The sequence below is a fragment of the Eubalaena glacialis genome, chromosome 2 (assembly GCF_028564815.1).
Source record: "Eubalaena glacialis isolate mEubGla1 chromosome 2, mEubGla1.1.hap2.+ XY, whole genome shotgun sequence".
In the NCBI taxonomy this organism is placed as follows: Eukaryota; Metazoa; Chordata; class Mammalia; order Artiodactyla; family Balaenidae; genus Eubalaena; species Eubalaena glacialis.
In genome coordinates, this window is record NC_083717.1 from 7,479,592 (window position 1) to 7,497,083 (window position 17,492).

At 40.5% G+C, this 17,492-nt stretch overlaps 1 protein-coding gene across 2 annotated transcripts; it reads right to left on the bottom strand.

The window, feature by feature from the left end:
* Positions 1–1,339: 1,339 nt before the first annotated feature.
* Positions 1,340–11,571, bottom strand: MEIG1 (meiosis/spermiogenesis associated 1). 2 transcript variants are annotated; one of them, XR_009698898.1, is made up of 5 exons: positions 11,337–11,571; positions 7,310–7,476; positions 3,039–3,230; positions 2,421–2,646; positions 1,340–1,696 (listed from the first exon to the last, which is right to left on the bottom strand). XR_009698898.1 is itself a non-coding variant. In XM_061178221.1 (3 exons), exons 1-3 carry the CDS (start codon positions 11,452–11,454, stop codon positions 3,102–3,104), a joined length of 414 nt encoding a protein of 137 aa, XP_061034204.1. In that variant the 5' UTR covers positions 11,455–11,571; the 3' UTR covers positions 3,037–3,101. The 2 variants fall into 2 exon arrangements, 1 of the variants encoding a protein (XP_061034204.1); XM_061178221.1 differs by lacking the exons at positions 1,340–1,696; positions 2,421–2,646 and having other exon boundaries at positions 3,037–3,230.
* Positions 11,572–17,492: the final 5,921 nt, after the last annotated feature.

Sequence of the window (17,492 nt, forward strand, 5' to 3'; positions counted from 1 at the left end):
AGGATTGGGGTTCTCTTGCCATCATGGACCAAAGCCTGTGGGCCAAGTCCCAACACAGAACAGACACCCTACTATAAGTGATTGCTAATGCCGCTCTCCACAGCACCATACTGGTTAGCTGGCACAAGCACTTATGAAAAGTGGCCAAAAAGGAGTTGAGAAGAAAGTGGCTTACCCATTTTTAAAGAAAGATTGGCACCTGCTATGCTCACCATAAGGCACATTGGGAAAGCACTGGTCACACGGACTCAGCGAACCAAAACTGCATCTCGTGGTCCCAAGGGCCATGTTTCTGACATGAGTCTTGCTGCAGAGAGGTACCATCACATTTAGAACATTCGAGCTAATTTCTGAGAGCTTTCCAGATAAAAACTGCCTGACCAACGTCCTTGGATTGAATCTGAACCTGTAGCAAAATGTCAAAAGTGGCAGGCCATGGCTGACACTCATGCTGACTTCGAAACTATGGATGGTTACTGGCTTCATCTATTCCATGTCGGTGTCCATTTCCTACCGCTGCTGTAACAGATCACCACAAACGGAGGAGTGTAAAACAACATGAGTTTATTCTGTTACAGTTCTGGAAGCCAGAAGTCTGAAATGGGTCTTAACTGGTAAAACCAAGGGATTGGCAGGGTTGTGTTCCTTTTGGAGACTCTTGGGGCTTTATGTATTCTTTGGCTTTTGGCTCCTTCCTTGCATGTCTCAGGCCTCTGCTTCCTTCATCACATCTTCTCTGACTCTGACTTGCCTTCTCCCCTCTTTAAGGACCCGGGTGATTACATGGGGTCCACCTAGGTTTTCCAGGATAATGTCCGCATATCAAGTTCTTAATCACATCTGCAGTGTTTCTTTAGCCATATAAGGTACCACATCCACAGGTTCCAGGGATAAGGATGTGGCTGCCTTTGCAGGCAATTATTCTACCACGGTAAATTTTTAAAAAAAAAAAAAAGCATTATTGGGTTCAGAAGACCTCCTATGCTCAGCACCTAGCGGTGTGCCAAACCTGGAAGACAGTGACAGAAATCCTGACCATAGAGGTACAGATAAATGACTTGAAACAAGTGCTAAATAAGATGACCCCAGGCAGCATGGGAAAGGCATAAAAGAGGCTTACCAATCTATTTATCCTTTCCACGATGTGTTTGTTCTGAAAAGGCACACTTTTGTTTTGTTTTTTAAATGTTCACACCTTTTGCCTAATTTTAATTGTCTTGTCTTAATATTGAGAATTCATTACATACTGTGGACATAAGTCCTTTATTTTGTGCATGTTTTGCAGACTTAGTCTCCCAGTCAGTGCCTTGCTTTTCTTTCTTTTTTAAAAAAATTTATTTATTTTATTTATTTATTTTTGGCTGCGTTGGGTCTTCGTTGCGGTGCGCGGGCTTCTCATTGCGGTGGCTTCTCTTGTGGAGCACGGGCTCTAGGCGCGCGGGCTCAGTAGTTGTGGCACACGGGCTCAGTAGTTGTGGCTCACGGGCTCTAGAGCGCAGGCTCAGTAGTTGTGGTGCACAGGCTTAGCTGCTCTGCCGCATGTGGGATCTTCCTGGACCATGGCTCGAACCCGTGTCCCCTGCCTTGGCAGGCGGATTCTTAACCACTGCGCCACCAGGGAAGTCCCAAAGGCACAGTTTTGAACTGGGAAAAACTAACGGAGCTTCGTGGGGCAGGTAGTTCTGGAAAACAGGACCTGAAGTTGAATGAATTGATAGATGTGAGCTCGTAACCCAAAATCTATTTAAAGGTCAGAACTTATCAATGGGAACAAAAAGTCCTATCAGTGACAAAAACGTTATAATGAAAATTATATCTTTCAGCTAGTTAATTTCAAAGCCTCAAGACTCACTGATCTGGGGGGACTTCTTAAGTCTCCCGGGTTTAATTGCCTTCTTTGCACGTTAGCACTTGGGCTGTTTCTGCAGTGATGCCAGGCAGCACTGGAACACGTTTTCTATGGTGGTGGTGGCGGGGAGGGGACCCAGAAGCTGACCCCAGGACAAGGCTCCAAGTCCCAGGAGGTGATTCAGGAGGGAAAGAGCCGCTGGCAGGGGACTGGGGGAAGGGGGCAAGGACGGGAGAGAACCAGCTGCCTACGTCATCCAATGAGTTACTGCTGCACGTGAGCGAAGGTTAACCTCAGGTTGATTCCTCCCTGCGGAAGCAGGTGGCTGGGCCTTTGATACCTCTCTGCCCCAGGCACCGTCATTTCTTGGCATTTCCACTCAACTCAGTGAGAGGCAAAGGACTCCAGAGGCAAGAGAAAGCCCCTCGGGCCACAGAATGCAGATCTGGCAGTTCAAAGTGATGGGCATGGGGGGACTAACCTCTACAGAAACTCTACACAACCGCTGCAATGGTTTCAAGTGGGGCTCTTTCTTCCCCTGCATAATACAGTAAGTCTCCTACATACGAACCTTCAAGTTGTGAACTTTCCAAGATGCGAACGTGCGTTCCATCAGTGTCAGGCGTGAGTGGAATTGCCGCTTGCCCTCCGTCTCCTATTGCTGACGATCCTTCAGCTCTACCGTCGCCCACCTCCTCTCCCTCCTCCAGTCAGTAACTCTTCTTGCCGGCTCACTCGATGCCAGCCCCTGGATGCCAGCTGTTGTGCTGTACTACTGTCCTTTTCAAGGGACTGTACTGTAAGAGTAAAAATGTTTTCTTTATTTTTTGTGTTTGTTTTTTATGTATTATTTGTGTGAACAGTATTCTAAACCTATTACAGTACAGTACTATATAGCCGATTGTGTTAGTCGGGTACCTAGGCTAGCTCTGTTGGACTTACGAACAAACTGGACTTACAAACGCGCTCTCAGAACAGAACTCGTCTGTATGTAGAGGACTTACTGTAGTTATACTACCACGGTTAGAACAGGAAGAACCAGAGCAAGGCGGGCACCAATGGAATGCTACTGCAGTTATATTTTAGAACAGAACGGGATGATTACTAGAGACCAAGTTTCATGGCTTTGGTGTCTCAAAACATTCCATTCAAGTCTGCATTTTGGAGTCTTTTGTAAAATGACACTTACATGATGTAGAATCAAACAGTGGATTTTTAAAAAGATAATGACAGGTAATACCAAGAGGTAAGGCTAGTAAGCATAAATTTTCACTTTGTGGACTTCCTTGTCATCACATTCCCTCTGTCTGTTGTAGTAATAGAAAGTATTGTCCCGTCTCTGAAGTTTCTTCACATATCCTGTCTCTGGCCAACGATCTACCTGTATATTGAAAACCAGAATACAAATATTGTAATGCTGATGTTCTTTTTATATAATATTTCACTATCAAACAGTTAAAAACACAAGTCACATCAAACAATTAAAGTACAAAATTAAATTTAGAAATACTTGAGCTCTTAGTGATATCTTACACACACACACACAACACACAACACACTTAAGTTGCAACCTTATACTGCAGGACAACTAATTCAGTGCTTGTCCCTAGATCCCAATTTCTAGATTTAAATTTCTACTCTGCAGCCAAGATGAAACATTCAAAATAATCTAAACTTTATCCTTCTTATGTTTACAAACTATTTTAAGCATTATTACTTACTAACTTCTAAAAATAATACCCAAGGAGGAAATTAGGGCTAAGCCCAGGCCACAGGGGTGACTAAAGGAAGCAGTTAGACTAGAGATATCTAAATCTCTACATCTAGAAAATCTCTATATCTAGAGAAATACACGTGTATTTCCTCATGTCCATGTTTCAAGTTCACACCTTAAAACTCAATTTTTCATAGAAATTTGAGGTCATGAACATAGTCCTTAGCAATCTCTTCTTACCTTCTCCCCACTAGTCTTTCTCGTTCGCCATATTGGTTTGCTTACTTGATCGTTTGGCTTGATCTAGTTTGGACATTTTTCTCCCCTTCCTCTCTGAATTCGCGTTATACCTTCTTGCTCAGGTCAATGCATTTTTGCTGTGTTAGGTATGTTGCTTCTGGATTGTGTGACATGTACTCCACCACTGTCAAAACCCTAGTATTCTGATTTTGTGTTCCTGGCATAAAAACCAAGTCCTGTTCTTCAACATCATCTCTACAGGCAGCTACTCATTCTCCAATCCCCCACTTATAAATCACAGCTTCCAAACTGGAACACGAAAATGCCACGAATACAAAAGAACACACATCCTTTATTTTCTAACAACATATTTTCGCTTTCCTCTGTGGTCTCGTTTATTTAGGAGTTAGCAAAAACGGGTAGCAGCCTACTGGTAAACCTTGGCAGGCTCTCTGACACGTACATCATAGAGAAAAGCAATGCTCTCCATCGCTTAGGTCAAGCCTGCTTTTTGTTGCTTCCATTACCCTCAGCAGAGAAAGGAAGAAGTTCTCAAGATACCGTTACCGCTGTCTTCCTCCTGGGGCCAAGAGCAGGCTCTCTCATTTAGTAGGCTCCCCCACCCACCTCATTCAGTGAAGACACAGTACGCTGCTGCTTCTTCAGAATACCCGCAGCACTTCATGCGGGATTGAGGAAGGAGAAAGACGGGCCCAGGCTGGGCAGCTGCAACCAGTCTCCTGCTGACACCTCGAGATAAGAGACCAGCAAGAGCAGAGCCCTGATTGGGCGGAAGACAACGTGACCACATTTTTCTCATTCTTGTGGCAAAGGGGATTTTCTGGCTGGACACGTGCGCAGAGAAGGTCCTCAGTCTCGGGAGGGGCCAAAGGAGAGAGGAGCCACCAGCCCATAATATGTCCTGCCAACCTCCCAGAAACCTTCGCACTGGAATCCATCTTGGCTGAGAGATGCGTGCGCACCCACCAGGAAGGACCCTGAGTCCGGCCAAATGTGGGCACGAACAGGACGATGGGCCAGAGGTAACCCAGAAGACTGCCCCCATGTAAGCGATCTCAGCCACCCCTATTGCGCGCAACTCTGAGTCTGCCTGTGTGTTCTTCACGTACTTTGCTCCCAATAAACACTTTATCTGCTTCACAATCTCTGTCACTTTGCTGAATTCTTTCTTCAAAGAAGACAAGGACTGAGGTCCTGCTTCCAGCTGCCTCACCCTAGGAAATCAGGGGGGGCTTCCAAACAGATGTACTGGTTCTGTCTCATCAACCTCTAGGATTTTTTCTTTCTACAACCCTTTGCTGTTTCATAATTTTTTCTTCTTGGCTTTCTACCCATCACTCCCATTCAACCTAGGAAACCTTCATTCCTTAGAGAATGGTGGAGGGGGGTGATATGGTCCTCAAGTCAGCTCTCCTTGGGCAGGAGATCAGTAAGCACTAATAGTGCCCATAAGGACGTGTGCTTCCGGTAAGGATAAGAACATCGCCCAAACCCTTCAGACCGCTGCCAATCAAGGCAAGCCTTCAGTTACCCTCCTGTCCGTCCTTTAAGGCCCACTGCAAATGCCTCTCGGGGCATGAAGCCCTTTTGGAAGATTGTCCCTGAAGGAAGAAAATTTTATCTTCCTTTAATTTTGGGAGGGCATATATGTTCACTTGCGTAAGTTTTTATTGTTCGTCACTCTTAATCTTCCACTCCAAGATATAGGAATAATGAAAGCTATCATTCACTGAACACCATTCATTCACTCAGCAAACTACTACTGATCACTACGGTGCGAGGTACTTGCAACACATGATTTCATTTAATTCCTGAGACAATTTTCTAAAGCAGGCACTGGCATCACCATTTTACACTTGAGCTCAGTAAGGGTTATGAACCTTGTTCAGGGTTCCCTAGCCAAGGAAGAGAGCCAGGATGCAACGCCTGGGCAGACTGATTCCAAATCCTGTACTCTAAATTTCTTGAGGTCAGGCACTTGCTTTTATATTTAACTTTTTAAAGCACCTGGCACAGAATTTGCACATGGCAGGTACCCAATAAATATACACTGAAGTGAAATGCAAAACCTCTCTACAACTGTCAAGTCATACAGTGGATCGGGTTGTTACACACACACACACACACACACACGCAACCCTCAGGTGCTTTTTGGGACTTTCCCTTTAAGGGTGTTCTTTGTGTTCCCTTAAATCTGATCTTATCTCAGTCTCTTATCTCTTATCTGATCTCATCACAACAGTTTCTGAGGTGGTGGTGTAGGTGCATCAGCGCCTGTATGATCACCTTGCCTATATGATCCTGGGTCTTACACACCTTTCAGGGGCATTGCCTATCCCAATCTTAAGGCAAGTGTATGAAGCTTATTTTTGAACTGCATTAAAATGCTGATGCTTGTGTTTTACAACTATTTAGAAGCCACAGATGATAGAGTAATGAAAACTCCCTTTTGGTAATGGGGACCAAAGAGTAAAATGCTAGTAGATATGAAGAAATGGATATGTGAAAGTCATAGTCATCCATCAAATCCTCATTTGATCAGTATGTTTAATTTCATTCCTTACCACCCCTAATAATCTCTATGGAATTAACATCCATTAAATGAAAGAGTCTATTACATTTTAGCTCTGTATTGCCTCCATCTTTTTTCCTATCTACTTTTTTAGGACGTGTTAAGCAGAGATCAAAGAGTAGAATGAAGGAAGAAAAAGAATATGGGGATCTGAAAAACCCATCTAAGAATTAGTCTCTGAACAATGGTGAGTTAATAATAAAAACATAAAACAAAAATAAAAAACAAGTTAATAATAAACACTTTGTTGCAACCTCAGCTCTAAAAGTTAAAATACATTTATGAATACTATGTCATATTCTATAATATCCTTCCAAACTCAGCCTCCTAGTATTCAGTAGAATAAATGAATTTAAAAAATCACATTATAAACTGGGGCCATATCTAGATTTTGGTATAGTCTTTGAAAAGCAAAACCATGTCTCTAATCTCTCAAGAAAGTCCGGAATACACAACCAAAGTCGGGAGATTTTGTCACCTAAAGAAGAATTTAACCCCTTTATAATTTGTGGTTAAAATAAAAAAGAAACAGGAAAGAAATAATAGTTCCGCAGCAAACTGAATATCTGATAATAGAATTACCTTAGGGAGAGAAACTGACTCTGCTTTGATGGTCTACCATAAAAGGTTCACAGCACAGTTGTCAGTAAAAGCTAGAAAATTCTTAATGTTTCTGTGCTGAGGAACCACCTCTTGCCCCAGTCTGTCTGAAAATCATTCTTCTGGGCCTCAGTTCCCCATCAGTAAAACGAGAGGGCTGGAGTAGAATTCCCTTTTAGTATTCTCTGGTTCTTTGTTGGTGGTGGGTTTTTTGTTTCGTTGGTTTTTTTTTTTTTTTTTTTTTAAGTGCTTTTCATTTTCACCACCTAACAAACTCATTTTGAGTTCAGATTTGTAGAGGCATAAATCTTACCATAGAAACTTGCTTCACTTGTTTATATTCAATTTCATCTCGATATCCTGCGTGTTGAAATCTGTACAGATTTTCTATCTCTTCTGACCACTTTTTGGCATGACTTACTGATTTTGGTTTCACGTCAGAACTAGCCATGGCTACAGAGGTCTTATTACCAGTTATTTCTGAAAGATGTGAAAACAACATTAATAGATAACATAATAGTGACAGTTTGGGAAATCCCTTTAAGAACGGACAAAACTAGCATTTAAAAAAAATTAGAGCGTTAAGAATCCCATTAAATATATTAGATTTTTAAACATTCAATTCCAAGAGTGAGAAGGATTCATGTTCTATTTTGGAAATAAAATAAAATCAACCCTGAAAGATACATAAAATTGCATTCAGAGTTACAGAGTGCTGTCCTAAATGCTGCAGACTAGTTCTGGTATTTCAGACAATAGTTTATACATTTCTGAAATCACACTCTTGGTTTTAACTGTTCAGGAGATTGTCAGAATATCCCACCACCATTTCATTTAATCATATTCAAAACTTTGTCTCCCTTTTTGTCCGTTAAGGGAATGTAAGATCAGTCTTCTCACTCTCTTCCTCTTCTTCTTACTGGGAAGCAATGGTTTCTTCCTTTTCCTTTTCTTGACTGTTTGGAAACATGCAGTCACTGCAGTCCGTTGACTCAGGCCACTGTGTCCCGACGTGAGAAGACAGACGGTCGACACAGTCAATGACAGCTGTGTGGCTGTCCTGACACTGAGATCCCTGACTTTAAAACAATGTAGCCTTTAAAATTAAATTTTCAGCTCGTGTTCACATAACTGTCTAGTCACCAAACTTGTATAGCCAGTTTTCCAAAGACATAATCTTGCACTTGTTTTTTTGGCGACTTATTTTATTACCAAAATAAATCATTCATTTACCATTTATTATTATATATAATATTATATAATACCTATTATATACAATATATGTATATTTTAATATTATATAATTATTATGTATTAATATATGTTACAGTCATTTATTAAAATCAAGTGCCCAGAATTTTCACCATGATTCCTTGAATTCATTCTTCTATTTAAATATGTTTCTATTGGCTGAAATACATTAAAATCAGACCTAATAAAGTAGGTTTCATCCTGTAAATGAATTCATATTTTTTGAATTTTTTCAGTTATAATGGCAAATGCTTATTATGTTAAAGAAGTCAAGCAAAACATTAAAGTACAAAAAGAGAAGGCAAGATAATCATCACAACAGTTAGAAATATCCATCAGGTGAATATCATCCCAGCCAAATGATGAGTTAGAAGGACAGACTTAAAAAGTTTTATGAAAAGGAATCTTATAACAAATGCTTTAACAAGTGTAATAAATTTAGCTTTACCTGGATTTACCAGGAGGGAAAATAGGAAATGGAAATAAAATTGACAGGAATTGCTGAACTTCAGATAAATGTTTCTTCAGTATTAAATATTAAATGTTTCTTCAATATTAAAGATGTAGTATAAAAGTTCTCTAAATGGTTAATAAAAAAGACTGTTAGGAGACTAAGTCATTTGTTTGAAGTCCATGTATAAATCACGCACAAGTACTGAGTGATTCATTTCTAGGAAAAATAAGGAAATTGGTCTTATGCTTCCTCCCACCTCCTCTCGAATTGTGTTACATAAGTAACATTCTAAAGGTTATGACATTGACATTCTATTCTGAAACCATAATTCCCACAGTTGTTCAGACTTAGCTCCGTGTTTAAATGAAGTCATTTGAGTCACCCTGTTCTCACTCTGATGATGGTAGCAACCACCTAAGTGGATATATCATTAGAATTGTTGTTTGCATTTTTTCCCATGTGCATGCTAACACATATATTGATGAGAATGAAGAAAATTAAGGTATTGTTACTATTTGATTTTTAAAACATTTTGATGCTTATTTATTAATTTAGGTTCAGGCTCATGTTGTAATTTAAGGCAGTACATTGTTATGTTATTGTATAAATTTATGTAAAATTTGGAAAACCTGACACAACAAGACATAAGCCATATTTCAGTCAAACTTTGTCCTTCAACTGCATTCATTTTAATGGGAGGTTGACTGCTTCATTGCTGCACATACACTAATTATGACCAATAAGTGAGTTGGACATATGTGGTACAGCCTGATGATCCATTAACATATATAATTATATATTTTATATATATATACATATATATATATTCCACAGGAAAATGACACTAACATGGAAGAAAAAAGGTGCAAATTCAGGGTATTAAAAATACTTTCAAAATGAGTCATGTTTTTATATGAATTTAGTGGCTGTAATATTTAATATTGGTTTTACAGTTTTCTCAGAGCAGTGATACTATCTTAATTTTTGTTTCACCCAAGCCATTTCTGCTTGAGGCTTGGCTTTTTGATATATAATAAAATACTTTTATTTACTCATAGTCATTCAAAAAGTATTTTCCTAAATGTTATCTATGTAACCTTTCATCATTTTCAAACATTTAATAGAGCAGAAAAATATGCTGCATTCAGCTTAACTGCTGGGGAAATCGCCATTTTTCTCAGTAGAAATATGCATCCCCCTAAACATATCCCTGGCAGTCCAGTGGTTAGGGCTCTGTGCTTCCACTTCAGGGGGCACGGGTTCAATCCCTGCGCAGGGGAACTAAGATCCCACATGCCACACGGCCAAATAAATAAATAAACAAACATATCAGGCATTTCAATACTCTGCTTTCCCAAAATATCTAAAGGGAACGTGAGTGTATTTTCACCATAAGAGGAACCCTAGTGGCTATACTATATGGTGATGGTGTAAATTCTTTTGGTCTCTCTTACCACTTACTACTTATTAAAAACAGAATGCAACTAAAAATAGGAAAGATCAACTTAAAATTCCTTAAAGATTTCCGTGATTCCCAGAAATTCACTGGCAGCACTAATTCTGCTGGTAGACTTCAGCACTGTGAAAGTTAGTGGTTTCTTTAACGACAGCTGTGGCAAAAAATAATTTATATAAAATACATTTGACCTCTGTAATACTAAGCTGTGTCTGGAAAAACAGGAAATGGCAATGCCTGACTCTCTAGTTTGCAAAAATCAAATTTTATTAAACAGTATTAGGGTTTATGTGGGTATTTAAAAATCCCACCAATATTAAGTCCGTGACAATCTGAGGTTTTAATCTAACAGAAGCCTTTGATGTAATCTCAAACTCCCTTCTATGCAAAAAGCCATCACCTTCTTCTAGCTCTGAAAAGTGCTTTTACTTTTATAGTCGTATTAAAACCCCAAGAGCTATCAGAAAGGCTAATCTTCCATTTCTTTCCCCATTTTATTTTTTCTATTCCTAGACACAGCAGAATACGGCGGAGGGGCCCTTTAACTAGCATGTAACCTGGGCCAAGTCAGTTCACTCTCGCGGGCCTCTGCTTCCTGAACTGAGTAGAGGTCTCACTAGATTATCTCTACAATTCTTACACTTCCCTTCCCAAAGTTTTTGGGGGTTCAGCTGAACAACAGAATTGGTTTCCATAACAGGCCTTGGTGGTCCATGGTCCAGGTGTGCTAGTGTGCATCTGCACAGCAGAAAGCCCCTCCTTTCGGGGACCCCGCGAGCTGACCGATGGGGCTTCTCTGGTCCCTCAAACTTTTTTTTTTTTTCCTTCCAGAAATCAACAATCACGTCTGTAAGGTAAAATCTGCCTAGAGAAGGCTGAGATGGAGAAAGTATCCTAAAACCTGGGGATCAAATGACTGACCTGCAGGGAACTCAGAAAGGAGCCCCCAGAATCGAGACCCCTAAAGACAAAGGGGGCGCGGAAACTACGGAGACTCGAAATTAAAGACCCTTCCTGAAAAAGAGGAAACGAGAAAAAAGAGGAGCGAGGCGGACAGATCTCAGGTACCCTGAAGGAGCTGCGGGGCAGAAGGGGCGGAGCCTGGGCTTCGGGGCGGGGCCTGGCAGGCACAGGGGCGGGGCGGGCAGGGTCCGACCCCGCAGCGACGCGCCCACTCACCCGTGGGTCCTGCTCGCCCGGGTAACCTTCGCTCGGCCATCCTTGAGAGGCCGGGGCGCCCCGCCTGGGAGCTCGCCAGCGAGCCCGGCGGTGCTCGTGTTCTCCACTCGGGATCCATGGGCTGGGCTGGGCCAGCGAGAGGCCAACTGTAGCGGCCTCGGCGACACTCGCTTCGCCTGGCAACGCCCAGCGCAGCTCGAGCGCTTAACTCCTTCAGGCCCCTTTGTGCTCACTCAGGCCCCGCCCCCTCCGAACGGGCCTTTGTGCGCAAGCGCGTGGGTGGAGCCTTGCAACTTCCCAAGCCCACTTCGAGGTGGAGAGAAGCCTGCTTGCCGCTGCATGAATCACAGACGGAATTCCCTAAAAAAGCCGATCAGAGAACAGAGACCATTGGTGCGTCTGGTCCCTGATGGTAGATACCTCCTATCTGTCCCACCTCTTCTTATTTTGTTGGAATTAAATGAGCCAATCCATAGGGTCGAGCACAGTGCCTGACAATTAGTAAACCTATGATAAATGACACCTATAGCTTTATCTTTTCCCAACATTACCTACATTATTAATCATTTAAAAGACTGCCTATTTACTTATAACTCCCAAATTTATTTCCTTAGCCCAGATCTCTGTCTAAATTCTAAACTCGTATAACCAACGTGTATTCAACGTCTATCTGGTTGTCCAAAACAACCACCCTCCAAACACCCACCCTCAAACCTGCCCCTTCCACAGTCTCCCCCTTTCGGTAGGTGGTCCCTAGAGTCCACTTTCTCTGGCCCTCCATCAGCAAAATATCCATCCATCTGCAAAACCTGTTGGCTCTACTGATCCCATCCAGCGCAAGCCACCATCACTTTTCCCCCTCTGGTTATTGCAATAGTTCCCAACAGGCTTCTCTTGTCCCCTGCAGTCTATTCTCAACAAAACAATAGGTTCGATCTTGTTAAAACCTAAACAAGATTATGTCATTTCTCTTCTCCCAATCCTGCAATGGCTTCCCGTTTTACAGAGTAAAAACCAACAAAGCCCTACAAGATTTGCACGCAATCCCTCCTCCCTTGCTCTGGAGCCCGGGATCACTTTGCTCCAGCCACACTGGCTTGGCTGTTCCTCACCCTGCTCCCACATTAAGGATTTAGATGTAGCTGCTTCCTCTGCCTGGAATGGTCTTCCTGCATTTATCCCCTTAGCTAACTGCCTTGTTTTCAAGTCTTTGTTGATATCTCAACTTGCCCATCCCAATCCCTGTAGCTCTCTCTTCCCATCATGTTCTCTATCTGTCTTACTATGTTCTAGTGTTTCTTTTTTCCACAAGACTTATCACCTTCTAATATACTATTTATATTGCTTGTTTCTTCTTTTTCCTTTTCTTAGCATAATGCTTTTTTATATTGCTTGTTTCTTAATTTTATTATTTATCTTTCACTAGAATGTAGTTTCCATCAAGCGAGAGATCTTGTTAACTAAATTCCTAGAACAGTGCTTAGCACTCAGTAGGTACTAAAACAATATATTCTGAATAAATATATTTCACTACCACTGCCACTATGATGCTGTGGAAGCAGTACAGCATGGTGCCTAGGACATTGGCATCTAGGGCATGACCTTGGATTTGAATCTGGGTTTAACTACTTAAACTAAGTTTCCTTAACTGTAAAATGAAGACAAAAACTGTACCTATCTGATGGGGTTGTTGTGAGGATGAAGAAATAAATATACACCTAAATGTATTTAGGACAGCATCTGGAACTGCATAAATGATGTCAATAGATATTATTATTTCCACTAGAACGTGCGTTCCATTACCGCATGGGCTTGGTTTGGCTCACTGCTGAATCTTTAGTGTCTAGAACAGTGTCTAGCACATAGTAGATGGTCAACAAGTATTTGTTAAATGAAAAAATGAATTCTCACTATCACATTTCCTGGAGTGTTGCAGTACCTTCCTACCCAGACGCCCAGCCCCAGACTGAGTGGTCTTTCTAAACTTGAATCCAGTGGTTCTCAAACTTTAGCATGTATCAGAATCCCCTAGAGGGAAGGTGTGTTAAAACAGACTGCCATGGGACTTCCCTGGTGGTCCAGTGGTTAAGACTCCGCGCTTCCAGTGCAAGGGGGTGCGGGTTCCATCCATGGTCGGGGAACTAAGACCCCACATGCCAAGTGGCACGGCCAAACAAACAAACAAACAAAACAAACAAAAAAAACCCCCAAAAGACTGTTGGGCGCATCCCCAGAGTTTCTGATTCAGTAGGTCTGGGCTGGGGTAGAGAATTTTCATTTCTAACCCATTTCCAAATACTATTGGTGATGTTCTTCCAGGTGTCATATTTTGAGAAATACTGCTCTAATCTCACCTGTCACTGCCTTTTTTCAAACCACCCTGGCTTGCCACTGTCACTCAAGTTAGAGTTTCAACTCCTTGGCTTGGTGTACAAGACCTTCTTGATCTGGTCCTTTCCTTAAAATAATTTTCTTATTGAGGTGCAGTTGATGTACAAGATTATATAAGTTTCAGGTGTACAACATAGTGATTCACAATATTTAAATGTTATACTCCACTTATGGTTATTATAAAATCTTGGCTATAGTCTCTGTGTTATACAATATATCCTTGTAGCTTGTTTATTTTATACATAGTAGTTTGTACCTCTTAATCCCCTACCCCTATCTTGCCCCTGCCTACTTCCCTCTCCCTACTGGTAACCACTAGTTTGTTCTCTATATCTGTGAGTCTGTTGCTTTTTTGTTATATTCACTAGTTTAAAAAAATTTTTTAGATTCTACAAATAAGCGATATCATACAGTATTTGTCTTTCTCTATCTACCTTATTTCACTTAGCATAATGCCCTCCAAGTCCATCCATGTTGTTGCAAATGACAAAATTTCATTCTCTTTTTATGGCTGAGTTCATTATATATCTATCTATCTATCTATCTCACATCTTCTTTACCCATTCATCTGTTGATGGACACTTAGGTTGCTTCCATATCTTGGCAATTGTAAATAATGCTGCTATGAACCTTGGAGTGCATTATCTTTTCGAATTAGTGGGTTTTTTTTTTTTTTTTTTGGATATATACCCAGGAGTGGAATTGCTGGGTCATATGAGAGTTCTATTTTTAGTTTTTTGAGAAACTTCCATACTATTTTCCACAGTGGCTGCACCAATTTACATTCCCACCAACAGTGTACAAGGGATCTCTTTTCTCCACATCTTCACCAATATTTATTTGTGTTCTTTTTGACGATAGTCGTTCTGGTGTAAGGTGATATCTCATTGTGGTACTAATTTGCATTTCTCTGTTGATTAATGATGTTGAGCATCTTTTCATGTCCCTGTTGGCCATCTGTATGTCTTCTTTGGAAAAATGTCTGTTCAGGTCTTCTGCCCGTTTTTAAATTGGATTGTTTGGTTTTTTTGCTGTTGAGTTGTATGAGCCATTTAAATATTTTGTATATTAACCCCTTATAGGTCGTATTACTTGCAAATATTTTCTCCCATTTAGTAGGTTATCTTTTGGGCTTGTTGATGGTTTCCTAGCTGTGCAAAAGTTTTTAAGCTTAATTAGGTCCCATCTGTTTATTTTGCTTTTATTTCCTTTGCTTTAGGAGACAGACCTCCAAAAACATTGTGACAATCTTTTTTTTTAATTTATCATTTATTTATTTATTTGGCTGCATTGGGTCTAAGTTGCTGCACGCGGGCTTTCTCTAGTTGTGGCGAGCGGGGGCTGCTCTTTGTTGTGGTACACGGGCTTCTCATTGCAGTGGCTTCTCTTGTTGTGGAGCACGGGCTCTAGGCGCACGGGCTTCAGTAGTTGTGGCGTGTGGGCTGAGTAGTTGTGGCTCGCGGGCTCTAGAGCACAGGCTCAGTAGTTGTGGTGCACGGGCTTAGCTGCTCCACGGCATGTGGGATCTTCCCGGACCAGGGCTCAAACCCGTGTCCCCTGCATTGGCAGGCGGATTCTTAACCACTGTGCCACCAGGGAGGTCCCACATTGTGACAATTTATGTCAGAGTGTTACGCCTATGTTTTCTTCTAGGAGTCTTATGGTTTCTGGTCTTACATTTAGGTCTTTAATCTACTTTGAGTTATTTTTGTATATGATGTTAGAAGTGTTCTAATTTCATTTTTTACATGTAGCTGTCCAGTTTTCCCAACACCACCATTGAAGAGACTGTTTTTTCTCCATTGTATATCCTTGCCTCCTTTGTTGTAGATTAATTAACCATAAGTGTGTGATTTATTTCTGGGCTCTCTGTCCTGTTCCACTGATCTATGTGTCTGTTCTTGTGCCAGTATCATACTGTTTTGATTACTGTAGTTTTGTTGTCCAGTCTGAAGTCAGGGAGTGTGATTCCTCCAGCTCTGTTCTTTCTCAAGTTTGTTTTGGCTATCAGGGTCTTTTGTGTTTCCATACAAATTTTAAAACTATTTGTTATAGTTCTGTGAAAAATGCCCTTGATATTTTGATAGGGATTGCTTTGAATCTGTAGATTGCCTTGGGTAGCATGGTCATTTTAACAATATTAATTCTTCCAGTCCATGAACACAGTATATCTTTCCATCTGTTTGTGTCGTCTTCAATTTCTTTCATCACTGTCTTATAGTTTTCCAAGAACAGGTTTTTTACCTCCTTCAGTAGGTTTATTCCTAGGTATTTTATTCTTTTTGATGTGATTGTAAATGGGATTGTTTCCTTAATTTCTCTGTCCAATAGCTCATTGTTAGTGTACAGAAATGCAACTGATTTCTGTTTATTAATTTTATGTCCTGGAACTTTACCAAATTCATTGATGAGCTCTAGTAGTTTTCTAGTGGCATCTTTAGGATTTTCTATGTATAGTATCATGTCATTTGTAAACAGCAACAGTTTTACTTCTTCTTTCCAATTTGGATTCCTTTTATTTCTTTTTCTTGTCTGATTGTTGTGGCTAGGACTCCCAATACTATGTTGAATAAAAGTGGCAAGAGCGGGCAACCTTGTCTTCTCCCTGATCTTAGAGGAAATGCTTTCAGCTTTTCACCTTTGCGTTTGATGTTAGCTGTGGGCTCGTTATATATGGCCTTTATTATGTTGAGGCATGTTCCCTCTATGCCCACTTTCTGGAGGGTTCTTATCATAAATGGATGTTGAATTTTATCAAAAGCTTTTCATTGAGACAATTATATGATTTTTATTCTTCAATTTGTTAATGTGGTATATCACATTGATTTGTGGATATTGAAAAATATTTGCATCCGTGGGATAAATCCCACTTGATCATGCTATCTGATCCTTTTAATGTAACGTTGGATTCAGTTTGTTAATATTTTGTTGAGGATTTTTGCATCTATGCTCCTCAGTGATACTGGTCTGTAATTTTCTTTTTTGTGATATCTTTGGTTTTGGCATCAGGGCGATGCTGGCCTTGTAGAATAAGTTTGGAAGCATTCCTCCCTCTGCAATTTTTTGGAATAGGTTGAGAAGGTTAGGTGTTAACTCTTTTGTAAATGTTTGGTAGAATTCACCTGTGAAGCCATCTGGCCCTGGACTTTTGGGGAGTTTCCTTTTTATTATTACTGATTCAGTTTCATTACTGGCAATTGGTCTGTTCATATTTTCTATTTCTTCCGGGTTCAGTCTTGAGAGATTGTGCATTTCTAGGAATTTGTCCATTTCTTCTAGGTTGTCCATACTATTGGCATATAGTTGTTCGTAGTACTCTCTTATAACCCTTGGTATTTTTGTGGTATCGGTTGTAACTTCTCATCTTTCATTTCTGATTTTATTGATTTGGGCCCTCATGCTTTTTTTTCTTGATGAGTCTGGCTAAAGACTTATCAATCTTGTTTATCTTTTCAAAGAGTCAGATCATTGATCTTTTCAATTTTTTTTTTTTAGTCTCTATTTCATTTATTTCTCCTCTGATCTTTATAATTTCTTTCCTTCTACTAACTTTGGGTTTTGTTTGTTCTTCTTTTTCTAGTTCTTTTAGGTATAAGGATAGGTTGTTTATTTGAGATTTTTCTTATTTCCTGAAATAAGCTTGTATTGCTATAAACTTCCCTCTTAGAGCTGCTTTTGCTTCATTCCATAGATTTTGGATCATTGTGTTTTCGTTTTCATTTGTCTCCAGGTATTTTTTGATTTCCTCTTTGATTTCTTCAGTGA

Excerpts from the sequence above, each read along its gene's own strand:
- MEIG1 (XM_061178221.1), bottom strand. The coding sequence starts at position 11,454 with ATGGATCCCGAGTGGAGAACACGAGCACCGCCGGGCTCGCTGGCGAGC. Across the intron at positions 7,477-11,336 it reads CGGGCGAGCAGGACCCACGG|AAATAACTGGTAATAAGACC; the intron begins GTGAGTGGGCGC and ends CACATCTTTCAG. Across the intron at positions 3,231-7,309 it reads AAGTGAAGCAAGTTTCTATG|GTAGATCGTTGGCCAGAGAC; the intron begins GTAAGATTTATG and ends TTCAATATACAG.